The 20,611-nt window shown below is 39.5% G+C and overlaps 1 protein-coding gene across 6 annotated transcripts in view; it reads right to left on the bottom strand.

The window, feature by feature from the left end:
- Positions 1-20,611, bottom strand: part of ENTHD1 (ENTH domain containing 1) — a 104,189-nt gene that overhangs the window by 44,484 nt on the left and 39,094 nt on the right. For all 6 annotated transcript variants that reach the window (XM_047865401.1, XM_047865402.1, XM_047865404.1 and 3 more), the window contains 2 exons: positions 16,112-16,230; positions 1,997-2,120 (listed from right to left, as the gene is read on the bottom strand). In XM_047865401.1, coding sequence (XP_047721357.1) covers positions 1,997-2,120; positions 16,112-16,230 — 243 coding nt within the window. The remainder of the gene's footprint in view (positions 1-1,996; positions 2,121-16,111; positions 16,231-20,611) is intronic.

Raw genomic sequence — 20,611 nt, forward strand, 5'->3', positions numbered from 1 at the left:
ATTTATATTCAATTTCACTTATATTAAAATGTTGGCGGGGAAAACTTATTTCCACACAAAAACCTGCACATGGATATTTACAGCAGCTTTATTTATTATGATTGCCAAAACTTAGACACAACTAAGATGTTCTTCAGCAGGTGAATGGATACATACTCTATCATATCCTATTCAGCACTAAGAAGAAATGGGCTATCAAGCCATGAAAAGACACAGAGGAGCTTAAAATACATGTTACTGGGGGCGCCTGGGTGGCGCAGTCGGTTAAGCGTCCGACTTCAGCCAGGTCACGATCTCGCGGTCCGTGAGTTCGAGCCCCGCGTCGGGCTCTGGGCTGATGGCTCAGAGCCTGGAGCCTGTTTCTGATTCTGTGTCTCCCTCTCTCTCTGCCCCTCCCCCGTTCATGCTCTGTCTCTCTCTGTCCCAAAAATAAATAAACGTTGAAAAAAAAAATTTAAAAAAAAATACATGTTACTGAATAAAAGAAGTCAGTCTGAAAACGCTATCCTGTATGATTCCAACTATATGACTTTCTGGAAAAGGCAAAATTGTGGAGACAAAGTATCGGGTGTTAGGAGGAAGGGAGAAATGTTCTGTATGATACTAAAATGGTGGATACGTTTCTCAAAACCCATAGAATATACAACACCAAGAGAGAACCCTAATGCAAACTATCGTCTTTGATAATCAAGCATTAATGTATGGTCACTGGTTGCAACAAATGTGAGGTGTTGGTAGTGGAGGAAGCTGTGCTTGTTTGGGGGCAGGGGTGTATGGGGAAATCTCTGTACCTTCCATTCAATTTTACTGGGAGCCTAAACCGCTCTAAAAATGAAGTTTAATAAAAAAATGTTGGGCGCGGCAGGGGGGGGATACATGGGAATATCAGATCACAAAAATGTTTTCCTTACTATTCTTCCGAGCTTCTGGATCTGGATCCGTTTACATAAAGCGTATTCTAAGAAGACAGAGCAAGCTGTCTAAAAAATGGTTAACCACTTATAACTAATTATCCATGTGAGTCATATCATCCTTGTACTTACAAATATCACCATAACCCACAACTTCGTGTTCTGTGTTTGTTGAAACATCCTCATCATCGTTCTCAGGACCAGTTTTATAAGAAAATTATATAAATGTAAATGTATAAAAGAAATCTACACTAATAACCTACAGGGTTTTTTTTTAAGTACATTTTGGATATTGGGGATATATACAAGGAGAAAACCGAGGTGCGTGGCCCAAAGATGAGGGAGAAGACGAAACTCGGAACATAAGGAGCCACCTCTGCAATGAGGGAGAAGATGCCTGGATGGATATAAAAGCAAAGACAAATGAGGGGATGAAACATACTAATGAGAACGTTTCATTCTCCACTTGGCAGAAGGTCTTGAGTCCTATTTTTTGAGAAGAGCAAGAGGAAGAATGTATCAAAAATTGAGAGTTTCTGAAAAATAGCGACAGTATGGAGTGGTGCCATGGTGAATCAATCAGGTCTCTCCCAGCAGCAGGACCCGGTTGGAATTTGATAGTGTCATTTCTTGGAGGCCAGTCTGTATCATTTTACACCGTACCCCCTCTAATGTTAATTATTCAAGAGGCGATTAGCCAGTTTGGGGGATCCCATGCATTCTGGCCTAAAGCTTGGTTATCAAAGAGATGTTCATACAAATGAAAAAAGGAACTCAAATTAATTTTTCTGCTTTTTTAAAGCATTCGTAAGAGGTCTGATTGTGGTTACTAATTTTTGAAATGGTGAGAAAGAAAAGAAAGCAAAATAGAGGGAAAAAAACCCACTGAAACAAATGGCAAAATAAGATTATAGGATTATGTGTGGGCTGAATTCATCCATGCTGGTCCCATCCCCCATTATCAAAGTTAAATTAAAGCCCTTATTGCTATATTTCACCAAATAAAACCTGACGAAAAGCAACTCCTTTCCCGGTGTTTCGTATTGATGCTTCTGAGTAAACTTTCTAATTTTTACCCAATTTACCTGCATCGCAGAGGTGACAAACGTCTGCTTGCTCTTCTGATAACCATTTAGTTGATGAGGTAATGGGAGGAGGAAGTGTGGGCAAAACTGGCTTTGGATCATCCTCATAAAATAACATCAGGTCCTTAGAGAAAATAAGAGAGCACATGAAGTTTGAAAAACATAATTAATCCCCCTGCTTCAATTTGGTAAAACAGATGCACGATTCATGCAGATACGCTGTGTCTATATGTGCCAACATAAACCCATTTTAATGGAAAGAACTTAAATATAAGTTACGTATACACTTGGTGTCCACTGAGCGTAGGGTGGTTTTCTACCCTTGGAGATCCTCACTCCTTGATGAAGACATCGAGTGCAGAGTAGCAACGCTTCTGTTTGAGGCATGAACTTTCCCCACCACTCCCTGAGCATCCTTAGGGCGTACTATCTCAGAGGCTGATTGTTCTATTTTACTGGCAATAATAAGGCTACCTGTGTCTATCTTTTTTTCAGTGTTTGTTTATTTTTGAGAGAGAGTACACGAGCATGCGCGCAAACAGGGGAGGGGCAGAAAGACGGCGAGAGAGGATCCCAAGCAGGCTCCATGCCGTCCGTGCAGAGGTAGACACGGGACTCGATCTCACAAACCACGAGATCATGACCTGAGCCGAAATCAAGAGTTGAATGCTTAACCAACCGAGCCACCCAGGTGCTCCTATTTGTACTAAATTTTAGAACTTTAACTTTTTATCATGGAGCAAAACACAGATGATAATCAAACCATGCCGTTAAACAAATCAATGCATGGCCAATCTGGTTTCATTTACATCCTACCAGTCCTCATCGGCTTTATTGTGAAGCCAATCCTAGACACATCATTGATTTCAGTGCCTCTCTCTAAATGACATGAACTCTTTAACACAATTATTATTTTATACCTATAAACTTTCCAACTCCTTAATGTCATCAGTTATAAACTCCTCATCTTTTCAATTTCTCATGAGTGCTATTAAGCAGTTTTTTTTCTATAGCTTGTCCAAGAGAGGATTCAAATAAAGTCCATATGGTGGGATCAGTTGACGTGTCTTTTTCCTATGAACGAAGATCTGTTTTACGGTACTTTAAGGTATAATCAACATAGAGTAAAATGCATAAACCTTAAGGGTACAGTTCGATAGGTTTTAACATTATACCGTATACCTACGTAGCCACATTTCTGTCACTCCAGAAAGTTCCCCCAAGCTCCTTTCCAGTTGGTCCCACCCTCCCACTACCAGTAAACAGTGTCTATTTTCCATCAGTAGCAATGAGTTCGTCTGTTCTTAAGCTTCATATGAATGTCATCATATGCTACGTGCTCTCTTGTATCTGATTCCCATTGCTTAACGTAATGTGTGAAAAAAATGCATCCATATTTTGTGTGTATCCGTCCCTTTTTTTTGTAAGAAGTATTCCATTGTAGGAATATGCCACAATTTGTTTATCCATTCTCCTCCATATGAACATCTGGATTGTTTCCAAATTTCGGCTGTAATGAATAAAGATACTGTGAACATTCACCCACAAATCTTTTTATGGACAAGTGTACTCATTACTCCTGGATATTTACACAGGAGTAGAATGGACAGGTCATAGGACAAGTTAATTTAAACAGTATTTAACTTCATTAAATATACAAATTCATAGAATTCATATATTTAAATATGAATTTAACTTCATTAAATATATAGTATGTAACTTCATTGAAACTGCCAAACCATTTTCCAAGGGATTCGCCCCTTTTTATAATTCAACTTTTATTTTAAAATCATTGTAGATTCACATGTATTAAGATATAATACAGAGCGACCCTATGTATCCTTTACCCTGTTTTCTCTAAAAATAACATCTTAAAAACTGCAGTACATATTATCCAAGATATTGACACTGATACGGTAAAAATACAGACCATTTCCATCATCATAAGGACCCTTCCTGGTACCTTTTTATTACCATAGCCTGCCCCCCACAACTACTAATCTTTTCTCCATTTCTATAATTTTGACATTTGAAGAAATGTTATATACATAGAGCCATACAGGATGTAACCTTTTGGAATTGGCTTTTTTTTTTAACCTGGCATAATTCCCAGAAATTCATCCATGTTGTTTCATGCATTAATAACTCGTTCCTTTTTATTGCTGTGTAGTATCCATGGGATAGATGTATCACAGTTTGTTTCACCTGTCAAAGGACCGTCTGGATTGTTTCCAGATCTGGGCTATAATACATAAAGCCGCTGTGAACACTGTGTGTAGCTTCGTGTATGAAAGTAAGTTTCCATGTTGCTGGGATAGATGTCTAAGAATGCAATTGCTCAGTCCTATGGTAGTTGCATGTTTAGGTTTTATAAGACGCTGCAAACGGTTTCCCAGAGTAGGTTTACAATTTTACATTCCCACTAGTAATATTTGAGTGATCCAATTTCCCCACATTTGCCAGCATTTGGTGTTGTCACTACTTTTTACTTTAGCCATTTTGATATTTCATTGTGTGTTTAAATTACATATTCCTTGTGGGTAATGAGGTGGGACATCTTTTCACGTGCTTATTTGCTGCTTGTATTTGCTGAAGGGACAGTTCTTGTCATTTGCCCATTTTCTAATTGGATTGTGCTGGATTTTTAACTGTTGCGCTTTGAGAGGTTAGTTTTTTAATTTTTAATTTTTTTTTTCAACGTTTATTTATTTTTGGGACAGAGAGAGACAGAGCATGAACGGGGGAGGGGCAGAGAGAGAGGGAGACACAGAATCGGAAACAGGCTCCAGGCTCTGAGACATCAGCCCAGAGCCAGACGCGGGGCTTGAACTCACGGACCGCGAGATTGTGACCTGGCTGAAGTCGGACGCTTAACCGACTGCGCCACCCAGGCGCCCCTAATTTTTAATTTTTTAAAAAGTAGGCTCCATCCCTAATATGGGGCTTGAGCTCAACGACCTTGAGATTAAGCTTCGTATGCTCTACGCACTGAGCCAGCCAGGTGCCCCAAGAGGTTTTTATTTATATTTTTAATGCTCAAGATATTAGTCCTTTGCCAGATATGCGGGTTGCAAACATTTTCTCCCAGTCTGTCACTTGTTTTTATATCTTTTTGTGATGAGGTCTAACTTTTTTTTCTTTTAGGGATCATGTTTTTGGCCAGCCCTAGATCCCAAAGATGTTTCTCCAGTATTTTAAAAAAGTTTTATAGTTTTACATTTTACATTTAAGTCCACGATCTACTTGGACTGAATTTCTATATGAAGCTTAAACTGAGGCCCATGGTTTTGCCTATACCAATGTCCAATTGCCCCAATATCATTTGTCGAAAAAGTTGTCCCTCGTTGAATTCCTTTTGTTCCTCTGTTAAAAATCAATTGGCCATATTTGTGTGGGTCTAAATTCTTGGTTCTCTATCCCGTCCCACTGACGTAGGTGTCTATCTCTCCACACTCTCAACACCACACTCCAATTCCACTCTCTCTTGATTGCAGTAGCTGCACTAGGCTTAATATCAGGCAGAGTGATTAGTTCCACCTTATTCATCTTTTCCAAGTTGGTTTTAGCTGCTCTAGAGCCTGTGCCTTTCCACATAAATTTTAGAATAAGCTTATTATCTGTCTCAAAAAAAAAAAAAACTTTGCTGGAATTTTTATAGGAATTGCATTAAACCCATAGAGTAATTAGGGGCATCTTTACTATGACAAGTCTTCCGATCTGTGAACCTGGTATGTCTTTAACTGACTGGTCTTTAAAATCTTTCATCAGTATTTTCTAATTTTCAGCATACTGATTCTATACATGTTTTTGTTACAATTATACCTAAGGATTTCATTGGGGGGCAGTAATTGCAAATGGCATGTGTCTTAATTTCAGTTTCCACATGTTCACTATTAGTACGTAAAAATGCAACTGAGGAGTGCCTGGGTGGCTCAGTCGGTTAAGCGTCCCATTTCAGCTCAGGTCATGCTCTCACGGTTCATGAGTTCGAGCCCCAAGTCAGGCTCTGAGCTGACAGTGTGGAGCCAGCTTCAGATTCTCTGTCTCCCTCTCTCTCTGCTGCTCCCTGCTCCCTTTCTTTCAAAAATAAATCAAGATCTTTTTTTAAAAAGATAAACAAAATTCAGAGGTGCCTGCGTGGCTCAGTCCATTAAGCGTCGAACTCTTGATTTTGGCTCGGGTCATGATCTCACGGCTTGTGAGTTTGAGCCCCACATCAGGCTCTGCTCTGACAGCTCAGAACCTCCTTAGGATGCTCTGTCTCCCTATCTCTCTGCTCCTCCCCTGCGCTCACCCACTCCTTCAGAAACAGATAAATAAACATTAAAAACAAAAAAGATAAAAATGCAATTGATTTATGTATGCTGATCTTGTATCCTCCATGCCTACTGAATTCACTTGCTGGTTCTCTAAGGTTTTGTCGCCCCTCTGGGATTTTCTATGCAGACAATCTGTAAATGAGGACAATTTTATTTTTTCTTCTACATATCTTTCCTTTTCTTATTGCAGTGGCTGGAACTTCTAGTACTATGTGGAATAAGTCCTGGCCTTGTTCCCGATCTTGAAAAGAAAGCATTCACTGTTAAGTACGATGCTATTGCAGGTTTTGTGTGGATGATCTTTATCAATTTAAGGAAAGTCCCTATTTCTAGTTGCGGAGTTTCTACCATAAATGGGTATTGCGTGCTGTTGAATGTTTTCTCCATCAACTGACAAAAATCCTACGATTTTTCTTCTTTATTTGTTGACGTGATAAATTACATTCATTGACTTTCAAATGTTGAGCCACAACTAGATTAAATCCCACTTGGTTCTGGTGTATAATTTTTAAAAATATATTGCTGGATTCAATTGGATAATTGTTTTTTGAGGATTCTGCCTCTCATTTCATGAGAGATAATGGCTTTTTTTTTTTTTTTGGTAAGACAAGAAATGGTCTTTTTCTGGGGTTGGTAGCAGAGCATCAATACTTGCCTCATAAAATGAACTGGGAAGTACTCCCTCCTACTTTTGAAAGACATTTGTGTAAAAATGGTGTCTATTCGAGAATTCTCCAGTAAAACCATCTGGGCGTGGAGATTTCTTTTTCAGGAGACTTATATTACAAATCCACTTAAAAACAAAATGGTTACAGGGGCGCGCCTGGGTGGCTCAGCTGATTAAGCATGTGACTTCGGCTCAGGTCATGATCGCACAGCTCGTGAGTTCGAGCCCCACGTCTGTGCTGACGGCTCAGAGCCTTCAGATTCTGTGTCTCCCTCTCTCTGCCCCTCCCCCCCAAATGTAAATAAACATTAAAAATTTTTCTTAACGGTTACAGAACTATTCAGGTTCTATTCCACCTTCTTTGAATTTTCGTAGTGTCCGCTTTCTGAGAAATTGTTCTATTTCTTCTAAATCGTCAAATTTATGAGCATAAAGTTGTTGGCAGCAATTCTTTATTGTCCTTTGATAGCTACAGGAACTGTAGTGACATCCCACTTCATCCTGATCTGGTGATCGGTGTCTTTCCTCTTCGGCAGTCTTGCTAGAGGCTTATCCATTTTTCCATTTTTCAAAGAACTGGCTTTTGCGTCAGTCATTTTCTCTGTTAACTGTTTTCCTGCTTTTAATTCCATTAATTTCTGATCTTTATTATTTTCTTTCTTCTGTTTCATGTAGGTTTGTTTTGTTTTTCTTAGGGTTTTTTTTTTCAAGAAACCTAATTATTGATTTTACACCTTTCCTCTTTTCTAATCTAAGCATTTGGTGCTATAAATTTCCCTCCGACCACTACTTTACCTATGCCTCCTATATTTTGATAAGTTGTGCTTCCTTCTTACCCAGTTTTATGCATTTTTTTTTTTTTGCATTTTTAAATTTCCTCTGAGACTTCCCCTTTGGCCTATGAATAATTTAGTTTATTTTCCCAAAACATTTCACGTAAAATTCCTCATGAGTTTATAGTGATATATTTTCAATCCAATTCGGGTCTATTAGGTCGTGACAATCTCTTCTTTCTACCTTACACGCATATCTCCTGTCCCCCACACCGAGAATCCCAGTTCTCAAGAACACCAAAGATGATTCAAATAGAGGATCACGTGACTACTCATTTGATTCATTCCACATTATGCTCACAATAACCTCAGATCAAAAATACCAACATCTTAGAATAAAAACGCCTACCGAATGCAAGGAACATTTGTTTCGTTGTATTTTACATTTTAAAGGATTACTTTCTTTACTTCGATTTTGTTTCGCAATTACGCAAAAATATTTCCAGGATTCCAATGACAAATCTAAAATCACAGTACAATCAAAGAAATTTAGCTTCTATTTCTCCTCCCTACCTTATTCCCTTCTTTCCCTTTATACGTAGCCTTTCCTTCTTTCTTTTTTTAAATGTTACAGCTGATCTTTGCATGTTGCGTCTTTAATATAAACAAGTCGAAAATCCAGGAATGGGCGTAAGCATAAATGGGAATTTACTGTGTGATAGAAGACACTATTCAAGTCAATGGGGAAAAGGTGGATCGTTCAACAAACAGCATTGAACAAACAGCATTGATTATCATTTGTAAAAATACAGATTTAAAGGTGAATCTTTAACACTCTTCATTCATTAAATAATTTTTTGATGGATAGCATTTAACTATCTTTTAAAAATTAAAGCGTAAAAGAACTAGGGTAGTTTTTTACAAAACTAAACCTACACTTACCACACAACCTAGCAATTGCACTCCTTGGTATTTACCCAAAAGAGTTGAAAACTTATGTGCACACAAACACCTACACACAATTGTTCATGGTAGCTTTATTCATAATTGCCAAAAGTCGGAAACAACCAAGATGTCTGTCAGGAGGTGAACGGGTTAATAAACTGTGGTACATCCAGACAATGGCATATTTTTTAAAATTTATTTATTCTTGAGAGAGAGAGAGAGAGTGCACACATGAGTGGGTGGGGGGGGGGGAGAGAGAGAGAGAGAGAGAGAGAGAGAGAGAATCCCAAGCAGGCTTCATGCTGTCAGTGTGGAGCCCGACGCAGGGTTTGAACTCACAAACCATGGGATCGGGACCTGAGCTGAAATCAGAAGTCAGATGCTTAACCAGTTGAGTCACCCAGGCACCCCCAGACAATGGCATGTTATTCAGCGTTAAAAAAAGAAATGAGCTATCAAACCATAAAGAGACACCGGAAACTTAAATGCATATTACTAAATGAAAGAAACCAGTTTGGAAAGGCTGCATACTGTATGATTCCAACCATACGACTTTCTGAAAAAGGCAAAACTAAGGAGACAGTAAAAGGATCAGTGGTTTCCAGGCGTTAGCAGGAAAAGGAATAAATAGATGGAACATAGAGGATTTTTAGTACAATGAAACCATTCTCTACGACACTGTGATGGCAGATACGTATCACCATACGTTTGTCAAAACTCACAGAACACACAGCAAACCTTAATGTAAACTGTGGTCTTTGGATGGTAATGAGTGTTAATTTAGGTTCATTGATTATAACAAATGTACCACCCTGGGGTGGAGGCTAATCGTGGGGGAGGTCACACAGGGCAGAGGCGGGTGAGGTATGCATCGGGTATATGGAAAAATCTCTTACTTTCTACTCACTTCTGCTGTGAATCTAAAACTGATCTAAAAAATAGCTTGTTAAAATAAAAAGCCAGGGTGATATTTAATAAAATCTTAGACTAGGGAAGGTCTTTCTAAGAAGGACTTAAAATCTAGAAGCCGTAATGGAAAGGCAAATTTGACTACTTTTTAATGAAAATTAAAGACTGCTTTAAGGCTGTGATATCGGAGTCATAATAAATATATATTTGGTCTTTGTCCCTGGTGCTGGCCCAGAGCCGCTGAACTCCTGTAATTTCCTAAGTGAGAGGAGTGCTAGGAGCATCTTTTGTTTTAATATTTGGTCTTTGACCCTGGCTCCTGACACAGAGCTCCTATATCACTTGGAATTTTCTGGGAGCTCAGAGTGTCTTTTGTTTTGTGAGGTGACTCTTGGTGGGTTCCTGGACAGCTTCGGGATGGGCACTGGTCACCAGAAAGACCAAGCCATGATTAGAAGCCTGGAACTTTCAGTCCCACACCGCATCCCCCTGGAAGGGGAGAGAGACTGGAGACGGAATAAAGGATCAGTCACGCTCATCTGATGAAGCCACCATAAAAATCCCAAATGTTTGCGGTGCAAAGAGCTTTTGGGTTGGTGAATACAGGACATGGTGGGAGGGGGACACAGCCCAACTCCATGGGGACTTAAACTCTTGCACTAGGGAAACTTCTGGGCCTTGCCCTGTGTGTTTGTACATCTGGCAATTCATCTGTACCCTTTATCACATCCTTTATTATATAATAAAGCAGCATCTGCGAGTAAATATTTCCATGGGTTCTTAAGCTGTTCTAGCGGGTGATCAAACCCGAGGAGGGGGTCATGGGAACCCGGATTTACAGCAGGTCAGAAGTACAGGTGACAGCCCGAGATTTGCAGTTGGCATCTGAAATGGGAGGCGGGGGAAAGGAAGCTTTGGGGACTGGGCACTTAAGCCTGTGAAATCTGATGCCATCTTTAGGCAGACAGTGTCAGAATCGAGTTAAGTTGCAGCACACCCAGCTAGTGTTATAGACAACAGCTGGGTGTGTGGAAAACCCACATCTCTTGTGTCAGAAGTGAAGTGTGACGGCAGGTGTGAAAGGAAAAAAAGAGACAAAGAAAGAGCAGTATGTTTTCCCTTTGCAAAGGCAAAAAAAAAAAAAAAAAAAAGCCATAAATAAAATTAAAAAATCACACGAGGGGCGCCTGGGTGGCTCAGTCGGTTAAGCGGCCGACTTCGGCTCAGGTCATGACCTCGCAGTCCGTGAGTTCGAGCCCCGCGTCGGGCTCTGGGCTGACAGCTCAGAGCCTGGAGCCTGTTTCAGATCCTGTGTCTCCGTCTCTCTGATCCTCCCCCGTTCATGCTCTGTCTCTCTCGGTCTCAAAAATAAATAAACGTTAAAAAAAATAATAAAAATAAAAAATAATAAAAAAATATTTAAAAACAAATCACACGAAAACCTGGAAATGAATAAAGAGATAAAGAAGCAGACAATGAGCTAATTATTTAATAGCCAAATAGCTCTTAGAAACTGATAACAAAAAGATGAGAAACCAAACAGAAAAACGAGCAAAGGAGATGAACAGAGTTAATAATAAAAAAGAAACACAAGGACACCTGGGTGGCGCAGTCGGTTGAGTGTCTGACTCTTGGCTTCCGCTCAAGTCGTGATCTCACGGTTTGTGAGTTCGAGCTCTGCATCGGGCTCTGTATTGACAGGGAGGAGCCTGCTCGGGATTCTCTCTCTCTCTCCCTCTCTGCCCCTCCCCCACTCACATGTTCTCTCTAAGTAAATAAATAAACTTAAAAAAAAGAAACACAAATCCCCAAGAAACATGTGAAAAGTTCTTCCACTCTTACCTGATATTACAATGGAATAAATTAAAACAAATTTTCCCCACCTTTCAGACTGACCAAAAAGTGTACAAGTTTGATAACACTCAGTATTTGCAAAACTATGCTGTTGGTGGGCATAAATCGGTGCAACTTTTGGGAGGACAGTGTGGCAGTACTTTTCAAAACTAAAAATAAATATAATCTTTCAGCGAGTCCCCTTTTAGGACAGCATTATATAAAATGTGTACAAGAACCGCTGTTACAATAGACAAAAACATAAAAATATCCCTACATGATTACCAACAGGGGATGGCCAAATAAGCGAAGATTCATTTATGCATCAAGAATATGCACAGTTAGGGGCGCCTGGGTGGCTCAGTCGGTGAAGCGTCCGACTTCAGCTCAGGTCATGATCTGACAGTTTGTGAGTTTAGGCCCCGCGTCGGGCTCTGTGCTGACAGCTCGGAGCCTGGAGCCTGCAGCCTGCTTCGGATTCTGTGTCTCCCTCTCCCTGCCCCTCCCCCCTTCGCTCTCTGTGTCTCTCAAAAGATAAATAAACATTAAACAATTTTAAAAATAAGAAAGAATACAGCACCGCTATCCATACTGATAGAGAAAGACATCCATGATCTACAGTTTAGCGAAAAAGATGTGGAGCAACACACACCAAATCATTGCATTTATTACATGAATACATTTGCATTTATTACATAAATAAAAAAGATGTCCAAGATACATTGTTTAGTTCGAGGCATGCTGCAGAGCAGTATATACGGAATGAATCCTTAGATAAAAGAAATGCCTGGACACAGAATATTTCCCTCCCAAATTTCTAAGAACCTAGTTGGTAAGGGATGCCTCCAAGGGAAGGAACTGAAGGTGTATAGAGAAGTAAGAAGAAACTTTGTTTTTCACTCTTGACCCTTTCATATTGTTTCAACTTTTTCCAGCAAGTATCTTCCAACTTGAAAAGAATAAAAGTACAGACATGAAAATAAAAAAGGGCTTTTCAGCATAAAGCAATGATGCAGAAACGAAGTAAGGGATGATGGATTAGCATGATTGGAATAGGTACAATTTCCATTTCCCTAACAGCTTTGATGAGTTCAAAGTTTTGCAAATATAATAAATGATATGCTAATAAGCCCAAGGATAAAAACTGTTTACTCTTCATTTAACAAAATAATAAACAGAAGCAGGAGGAAATAAACATTTATCTCCCATCACTTCCAAACTCACAACTAGACTGAAGGCTTTGGTCAGCTTTAATTCTGCGTGAACCAATTCATAGCATCCCTATCTGTTGCTATAGAAACAACTGTGACCAAAAAAAAAAAAAAAAAAAAAAATCATAACCCTCATTGTTGAATCTCCTCAAACAGGAAAAGAGGAAGGTCTCTTGAGGTGGTGAAAGGCTACGTAATAACCTTATTAATTAGCAAATTCAATAATAAAGATTCTGGGCAGTACCTAGAGAGAACACATACCCATGTCTAAGTGCTGTACGTTTAAAGGCTTTCCTGAGTTTTGAAAGTACCACAAGCAAGCTCTGCTCTGCTTTTGAATGCCCTGTTCTGTTAAGAATTTTATTTACTGCTTTTAGATCATCCTCTCATTTGTAGAAAGAGAATAAAGAGATTTCTATTTAAAGTTTTTAGAAGATATTTTTAAGCCCCCTTCATCTGCCTAAGCAATCAACAGTATCATTTCTTCCTCATTCTGTATTAAGAACATGAGAATGTTAATGTCGATGTAGTACATTTGGCAACAACAATTAGATTCACTGTTCAGCCTGGTAGGTTTTGTCTTCTGCCACAAAAGCAGATTTCTGGAGAGGATATATTGGGTCACATCAAATGTTCCTGACAGTAATAAGAGAGATGCTTGTCAGTAAAACGATGATATAGTGTCATGATATAGTAATGCTTTGAGAAAGAGAAATCTAACTTCAAACTTCTTTTGAGAGAAGGGCACCATTTTTTGCTAACTGATATAAGATGCTGAATGATGTAAATCAATTACAGCGGTTTCCTCTAAAGTCAGAAAAAAACAATAATAATGAGAATTTGGGGACTGATACAAAAAAGCTAGGTGGCACTTTATGTCTTTGTTAGGCTCCAAAGCACGTAAGATTATTCAAGTCTATTTTCTCCCTTAAAAGCCATCGGCAGTAAACCAAACTGACCGCATATTTAAAAATAATTTTGCTTGGCGTGCCTGGGTGGCTCGGTCTGTTGGGCGTCAGACTCTTGATTTCGGCTCAGCTCGTGAATTCGAGCCCCACATCAGGCTCTGTGCTGACAGTGCGGAACCTGCTTGGGATTCTCTCTCCCCTCATCCCCCACCTCTCAAAATAAATCAACTTAAAAAAAATAACAATAACAAAAATAATTTTGCTTAATGTCATATCTTTTAAAACGATCGACATATTTTCAGTCCGTGGGCTGTGATGCAATTAGGGAAAAGTGAAATTTTAATTTTATGTACTTTTCTGGGCTGCTAGAAAATCAGGTAAATCCAATACCTAACTGGGTTCAGGGAAAGGGTTGGGAACAGAAGGTCAATAAATAATTCCAGCCACTCTCATAGGAACTGTGGCAGGGAACGCTGAACAAAACAGAAGACCAAACAAGCCTGTTTCACAGGGGAGGAAGAGAAGGAAGTTAAAATTGAGTGTCTACCATTCAGTCATTTCTTCATTAACAAAAATTTGGCAAGTGAAGATTCAGTAATGAGTAAGACTAAAATGGTCTTTACTCTCAAGGAGCTTTCCTTCTAGAAGGAGAAACACACATAAAACAGAAAAACAAACGAGTGATGAGATCATTGTAAATAGTCTTAAATGGAACAGGTTTCCAGTCAAGATGGTTCTGTAAATTCAAACTTTGGGGATACCTTCCCTCCCCAAACACACAGCAACGAAAGAGAAAAATACAAATGTGAAAATTAAAGACACAGGTCATGCTCAAAAACAAGATGAACATCTTCATGCATGAGAGCACAAGTAGAAACACACTGGTATCCAGAATATACAAAGAACTCTCCTAACTCAACGGTAATAAACCATCATCAGTCCAATTAGAAAATGAGCAAAAGATATGAAGATGTATGTCACCGAAGAGAAGTGACGATGATACAAACGAGCACACGAAAAGATGTTCAGCATCATTAGCCATTTGGGAAACATCAACTAAAAACCATGATGAGATATCGCCACAAACCTATTAGAATAGCCAAAATAAAAACAGTGATGCCACAAGTTGGTGAGAAGGCAAAGAAACTGGGTCTCTCCTACACTGCTGGTGGGAATGTAAAATGGTACAGCCAGTCTAGGAAACAGGTTGACAGTTTCTTACCACATTTAGTAGGTACTTAATATACAACCTAGCAATCACACCCCTAGACATTTATCCCAGAGATACGAAAACTTCACAACTGAACGGACATCATGAGCATTATGCTAAATGAAAAAAATAAAAACGATCTCAAAAGATTACATATGGTCTGAATTCATTTACATAGCATTCTAGAAATAATAAAACTATAAAGATAGAGAAAAGATTAGTGGTCGTCAGGGGAGGACGTGGTTGGGGTGTGGGGAATGAGATGGGGTGGATAGCATGAGGGATTTCTTTTGGTGATTACATGAATCTATACTCAGAATAAAATTGCATAGCACTCCCCCTACACACACACACACACACACACACACACACACACACACACACAAATGGAGGTTAAAAAATCAGCTAGTGAGGGGTGCCTGGGTGGCTCAGTCAGTTAAGCATCCGACTTCAGCTCAGGTCATGATCTCACAGTTCACGGGTTCGAGCCCCGCATCGGGCTCTGTGCTGACAGCTCAGAGCCTGGAGCCTGCTTGGGATTCTGTGTCTCCCTCTCTCTCTGACCCTCTCCCGCTCGTGCTCTGTCTCTGTCTCTCCCTCAAAAATAAATAAATATTAAAAAAAATTTTTTTAATTGAAAAGTGAGTTAAAAATTTGGAAACTGACTAAGGTCCGTAATCTAGTTAGCAGTAACATACCAACATCCATTTCCTCATTTTGATGTTGCACCGCAGTTATATAAGATGCCAACATTGGGAGAAGCCGGGTAAAGGGTACATGGGAGTCTGTACTATTTCTGCAACTTCCTGAAGTCTTTTAAAAAGTTATTTTAGATGAGTAGAGAGAGATGGACTGTACAATAAATTAAATACTGTTTATCCACAGGTATAAAGACAGTAAGACCCCCCTCTTATGGTATGTGGTAAAATTCTAGAGGACACGAGGATTTCATTTAGAAGAAAAGATAAGAGAGCTTTATTCTATTAGGATAAAGAAGAATTTCTTTAGGAAGATTTTTTTTAAAGCATGAGCTTTAATGGAAAACTTTCGTCATTTAACCTCATTCTTATTTAAAACGGGGTAAAACAAAAGACAATAAAATTAAAAGACAAGTGTTCTCTTAGAACACAGGAAGCCAGAGAGGACAAGGAAACAAATTTTCCCTTCAGGCCTCCAGAAAGGGAGGCAGGCTGCAGATGATACCTTGATTTTAGCCCAGTGAGTCCTGTGTCCGACTTCTGACCTACAGAACTGCAAAATGACACATTTGTGCTGATTTAAGGCACTGAGTTTGTGGTAATTTGTTACAGCGGCAACAGGAAACGGCCACAATGACTTACCTCTGTTGATTTCCAAACATTCGTCTTGACTGGTGGTGTTTCCTGGGACAACACAGTCCCACTAGGCAATTGGATGTCTTGGCGCTGCTCTTGTTTCAATCCCGCCTTGGAGGCGTTTTCTGTCAACAACAGAAAGCTAAGATTTCAGTTTGGCAAAAAAAAAATCATAATGTTTTTACATTAGCTCGCAATTTTTAAGTTAATTACTCCGGAAGATCCATTTTGTCTGCAACATAGACATCATCTGCGAATGGTCATTTTAATGTATCCCTGTATTATAGTCGGCTCATTCAGGCAGATTTAAAAATACAACTTTGATTCTAGTCTCTTCTACCATCGACAATTTTATTTTACACTTCATTACTTGAGACAGCTTTTTAAAAGTAAGGTACAATACAGCATAGAAAACAGAATTTGAACATTATTCTTAGCAAAGTAGGAATGACAACTAGAATCAGTCTAATTAAGATGTAAAAGAACCTTATTACTGCAGGGCGAATTTCATGTGGTCACATATATGATCTATAGGTTTAGATGATGAGAAACTGCTTTTAAACGAAATTTAAAAAAAATTTTCAACATAAGAGAATATGCCGATGAAAATAAATGGATAGTTCTGCTTATACGTTTTTGCTGAATGGTTTTGTAGTTGCCGTTTTCATGACCTGAGCTGAGGTTGGACACTTAACCGACGGAGCCACCCAGGCGCCTGCCCCTTTTTTGTATTTTTTTTAAACGCTTATTTATTTTTGAGAGAGAGAGACAGAGACAGAGAGCGAGCGGGAGAGGGGCAGAGAGAGAGGGAGGCGAGACACAGGGAGACACAGAGAGGGAGACTCGGACCCCAGGCTTCGAGCTGTCAGCACAGAGCCCGACGAGAGACTGGAACCCATGAACCGTGAGATCATGACCTGAGCCTAAGTTGAAGCGAAACTGTCTGAGCCACCCAGGCGCCCAGCTCCTTCCCTTTCCTAATCAATTTCCTCCCACTTTACAAAGAAAGGCCTAGCCTCTCCCCACCTTCCTGTGTCTCATCTTCCTTTATGCCGCAAACACAAGAACCTCTAAACACCAAACAATAGTAGAAGAGACTAGTATAGGGAATCCTTTTTTATTTATGTATGTATGTATTTATTTATTTAAATCTTGTACGTCTTTTTTAATGTGTGCAAATATATGTGAAATTTACAGTGCTACATATAGAATCCGTGGGTCAAAGGATTACATTTCCAATTTAGACCCAATCTCCAAGTTGCCCTCCATCAACGCACACACTGTGTTATGGAACTTTCAGATTTGTAACAATATAATAAATGGGAAATGGTATTGTTCTGGTTAATGTGTATTTCTCTTACTATGAAGGAACAAAGCTGAGCATATTTTCATATGCTTAAAAGCTGCCTACATTTATTTTCCTGTAAACACTATCTTGAAATCTTTTGTCCATTTTTTTTACTGGATTGTTTTTGTCTTATCTATTTTTTTTTAATTTTATTTTTTATTTTTTAAAATGTACATCCAAATTAGTTAGCATCTAGTGCAACGATTTCAGGAGTAGACTCCTTGATGCCCCTTCCCCATTTAGCCCATCCCCCTCCCACAACCCCTCTCGTAACCCTCTGTTTGTTCTCCTTATTTAGGAGTCTCTTCTGTTTTGTCCCCCTCCCTGTTTTTACATTATTTTTGTTTCCCTTCCCTTATGTTCATCTGTTTTGTCTCTTAAAGTCCTCATATGAGTGAAGTCATAGGATTTTTGTCTTTCTCTGACTAGTTTCCCTTAGCAGAATACCCTCCAGTTCCATCCACGTAGTTGCAAATGGCAAGATTTCATTCTTTTTGATTGCTGAGTAATACTCCCTTGTGTCTATGTACCACATCTTCTTTATCCATTCACCCATTGATGGGCATTTGGGGTCTTTCCATACTTTGGCTATTGTTGATAGTGCTGCTATAGACATTGGGGTGCATGTGTCCCTTCGAAACAGCACACCTGTATCCCTTGGATAAACGCCTAGTCGTGCAATTGCTGGGTGGTAGGGTAGCTCTATTTTTAGTTTTTTGAGGAACCTCCATACTGTTTTTCCAGAGTGGCTGCACCAGCTTGCATTCCCAGGGAATCCTCTTTTAATCAAGGCTGGAAAAACCCAAAGTAAAACTCCACGATTTGTTCTGTTTACGCATGTTTCTTTTAATGGCAACGCATGGCATGAGTAACAGGGTATTTTCGTCCATCCTGGGATGTTTGGTATTGAGACTACTACAGTATGGGGGAGCTGTATTTAACAACTTCCATTTAATGTCCTGTGCTTTTCATCCCCAGCTATTGTCAGAGATGCATCATTCTGAGGAAGAGTCCCAGGAGAGGAAAGAAGGGAAGCACGGGGCCGGGGGCAGGGGGGAGGGCGGCGGGGCACCTCATTTCATCAACCCAACAAACTGACAAGGCTCCATGCCCTCGCCATCTCTCTTAGGAAAAGAATTGAGGAGTGTGAACACAACCAGAGTGTCTATTACATGTCTATTTAAACAAACAAAGTAAAATGTTTTCTAGAGAAAGTCTAAGGGGCACCTGGGTGGCTCAGTAAGTTAAGTGTCCGACTTCGGCTCAGGTCATGATCTTGAGGTTTGTGAGTTTGAGTCCTGCATCTGGTTCTGTGGCTGACAGCTCAGAGCCTGGAGCCTGATTCAGATTCTGGGTCTCCCTCTCTCTCTGCCCCTCACCCACTCACGTTCTGTCTCTCAAAAATAAACATTAAAAAAATTAAAAAAAAAAAAAAAAAGAAGAAAGTTTAAATCTGATTTGGCCAACTGTTTTGACTTATAAGAGTTGGCTTTGCCAGTGAGGTAAATATGGCCGATAGTTTCCAGAAATTGAATGAACCAAATCTGTAGTTCTCAACAGTTGCTGAAATATACTTAAAGCATATGAAACATAAAATAATTGTTTCAAGGGGCACCTGGGCGGCTTAGTCGGTTAGGCGTCTGACTTCAGCTCAGGTCATGATCTCCCAGTTTGTGAGTTCGAGCCCCACGTCGGGCTCTGTGCTGACAGCTCAGAGCCTGGAGCCTGCCTCAGATTCTGTGTCTCCCTCTCTCTTTGCCCCTCCACTGCTTGCACACGGTCTCTCTCTCTCTCAGAAATAAATAAACATTAAAAAAATAATAAAAAAATGTTAAAAATTTTTTAAATAATTGTTTTAAAAATTATATTGACAGGTACATTAGAATTAATATTTTTCTTTTTCCACTTTCTGAGTGTATTGGGTTAAAGTGTAACTAGTATCAGGGTGCCTGGGTGGCTCAGTCGGTTGAGCGTCTGACTCTAGCTCAGGTCATGGTCTCACTGTCCATGAGTTCGGGCCCCACGTCAGGCTCTGTGCTGACAGCTCAGAGCCTGGAGCCTGTTTTGGATTCTGTGTCCCTCTCTCTCTGCCCCTCCCCCACTCGCGCGCACGCGCACGCGCGCGCTCTCTCTCTCTCTCTGTCAAAAATAAATAAACATTAAAAAAAATTTTTTTTTTTTTATAATTTTTTTTTTTCAACGTTTATTTATTTTTGGGACAGAGAGAGACAGAGCATGAACGGGGGAGGGGCAGAGAGAGAGAGGGAGACACAGAATCGGAAACAGGCTCCAGGCTCTGAGCCATCAGCCCAGAGCCTGACGCGGGGCTCGAACTCACGGACTGCGAGATCGTGACCTGGCTGAAGTCGGACGCTTAACCGACTGCGCCACCCAGGCGCCCCTAAAAAAAATTTTTAAGTGTGACTAGTATCATTAATAGTCACCTGATAACTTTTAGTAAAGGTTTTTCGATATTATTCTCAGAAACCGAGAAAGTAAATTACCCCTAATGACTGTTTAACAAATCTTTTTCTAAGTAGGTTGTTTCCAATTCTTTGCTTTCAACAACACTGAAGAAAGACCTAATCAAGTTAACAGTTGACAAGAGATGAAAAACATTTTTATAATAAATCAATATATAATTCTGGCATGTTGCTTGAAAGGAATTCATAGAACGGAGTGACAATGCTGTAGTAAATGCTGCTTCTGTTCCCACCTACAATTTTATGTGAACAAGTGTTCCCAGCATTTCCACCTATAAAAATGTAAAAGAGAAACAGAATTTATGCTGAACCTTGCTTATTTCTAGCAATAAGCAATATATATTCACGTGTGTAAAGAAAGAATTCCACGTATCTCATAGAAACATGTATTTCCAATAAAACTATTCTTTATGCTTAGTAAGTATTTATAAAAATTTATAATACATTTATGTGGTTTGGGTTTTGATCAATTGTGTACTAAAAGTAACTGTAATGACAAGTCAATCTAGAAAGAATACTTTACCACTTCAAAGCCTCTGGCCATAGAAAATTTAGAAAAATAATTTCCATTTCCATACATATTTAATGTAGAGAAGACTTTCAAGCATAACAACACTTTCTATTAGGATGGAGTCCTATGAGGGACGTGGAAGAGAAACATGACTTCAAGGAGTA

This window comes from Prionailurus viverrinus, chromosome B4 (genome assembly GCF_022837055.1).
Source record: "Prionailurus viverrinus isolate Anna chromosome B4, UM_Priviv_1.0, whole genome shotgun sequence".
Taxonomy (NCBI): Eukaryota; Metazoa; Chordata; class Mammalia; order Carnivora; family Felidae; genus Prionailurus; species Prionailurus viverrinus.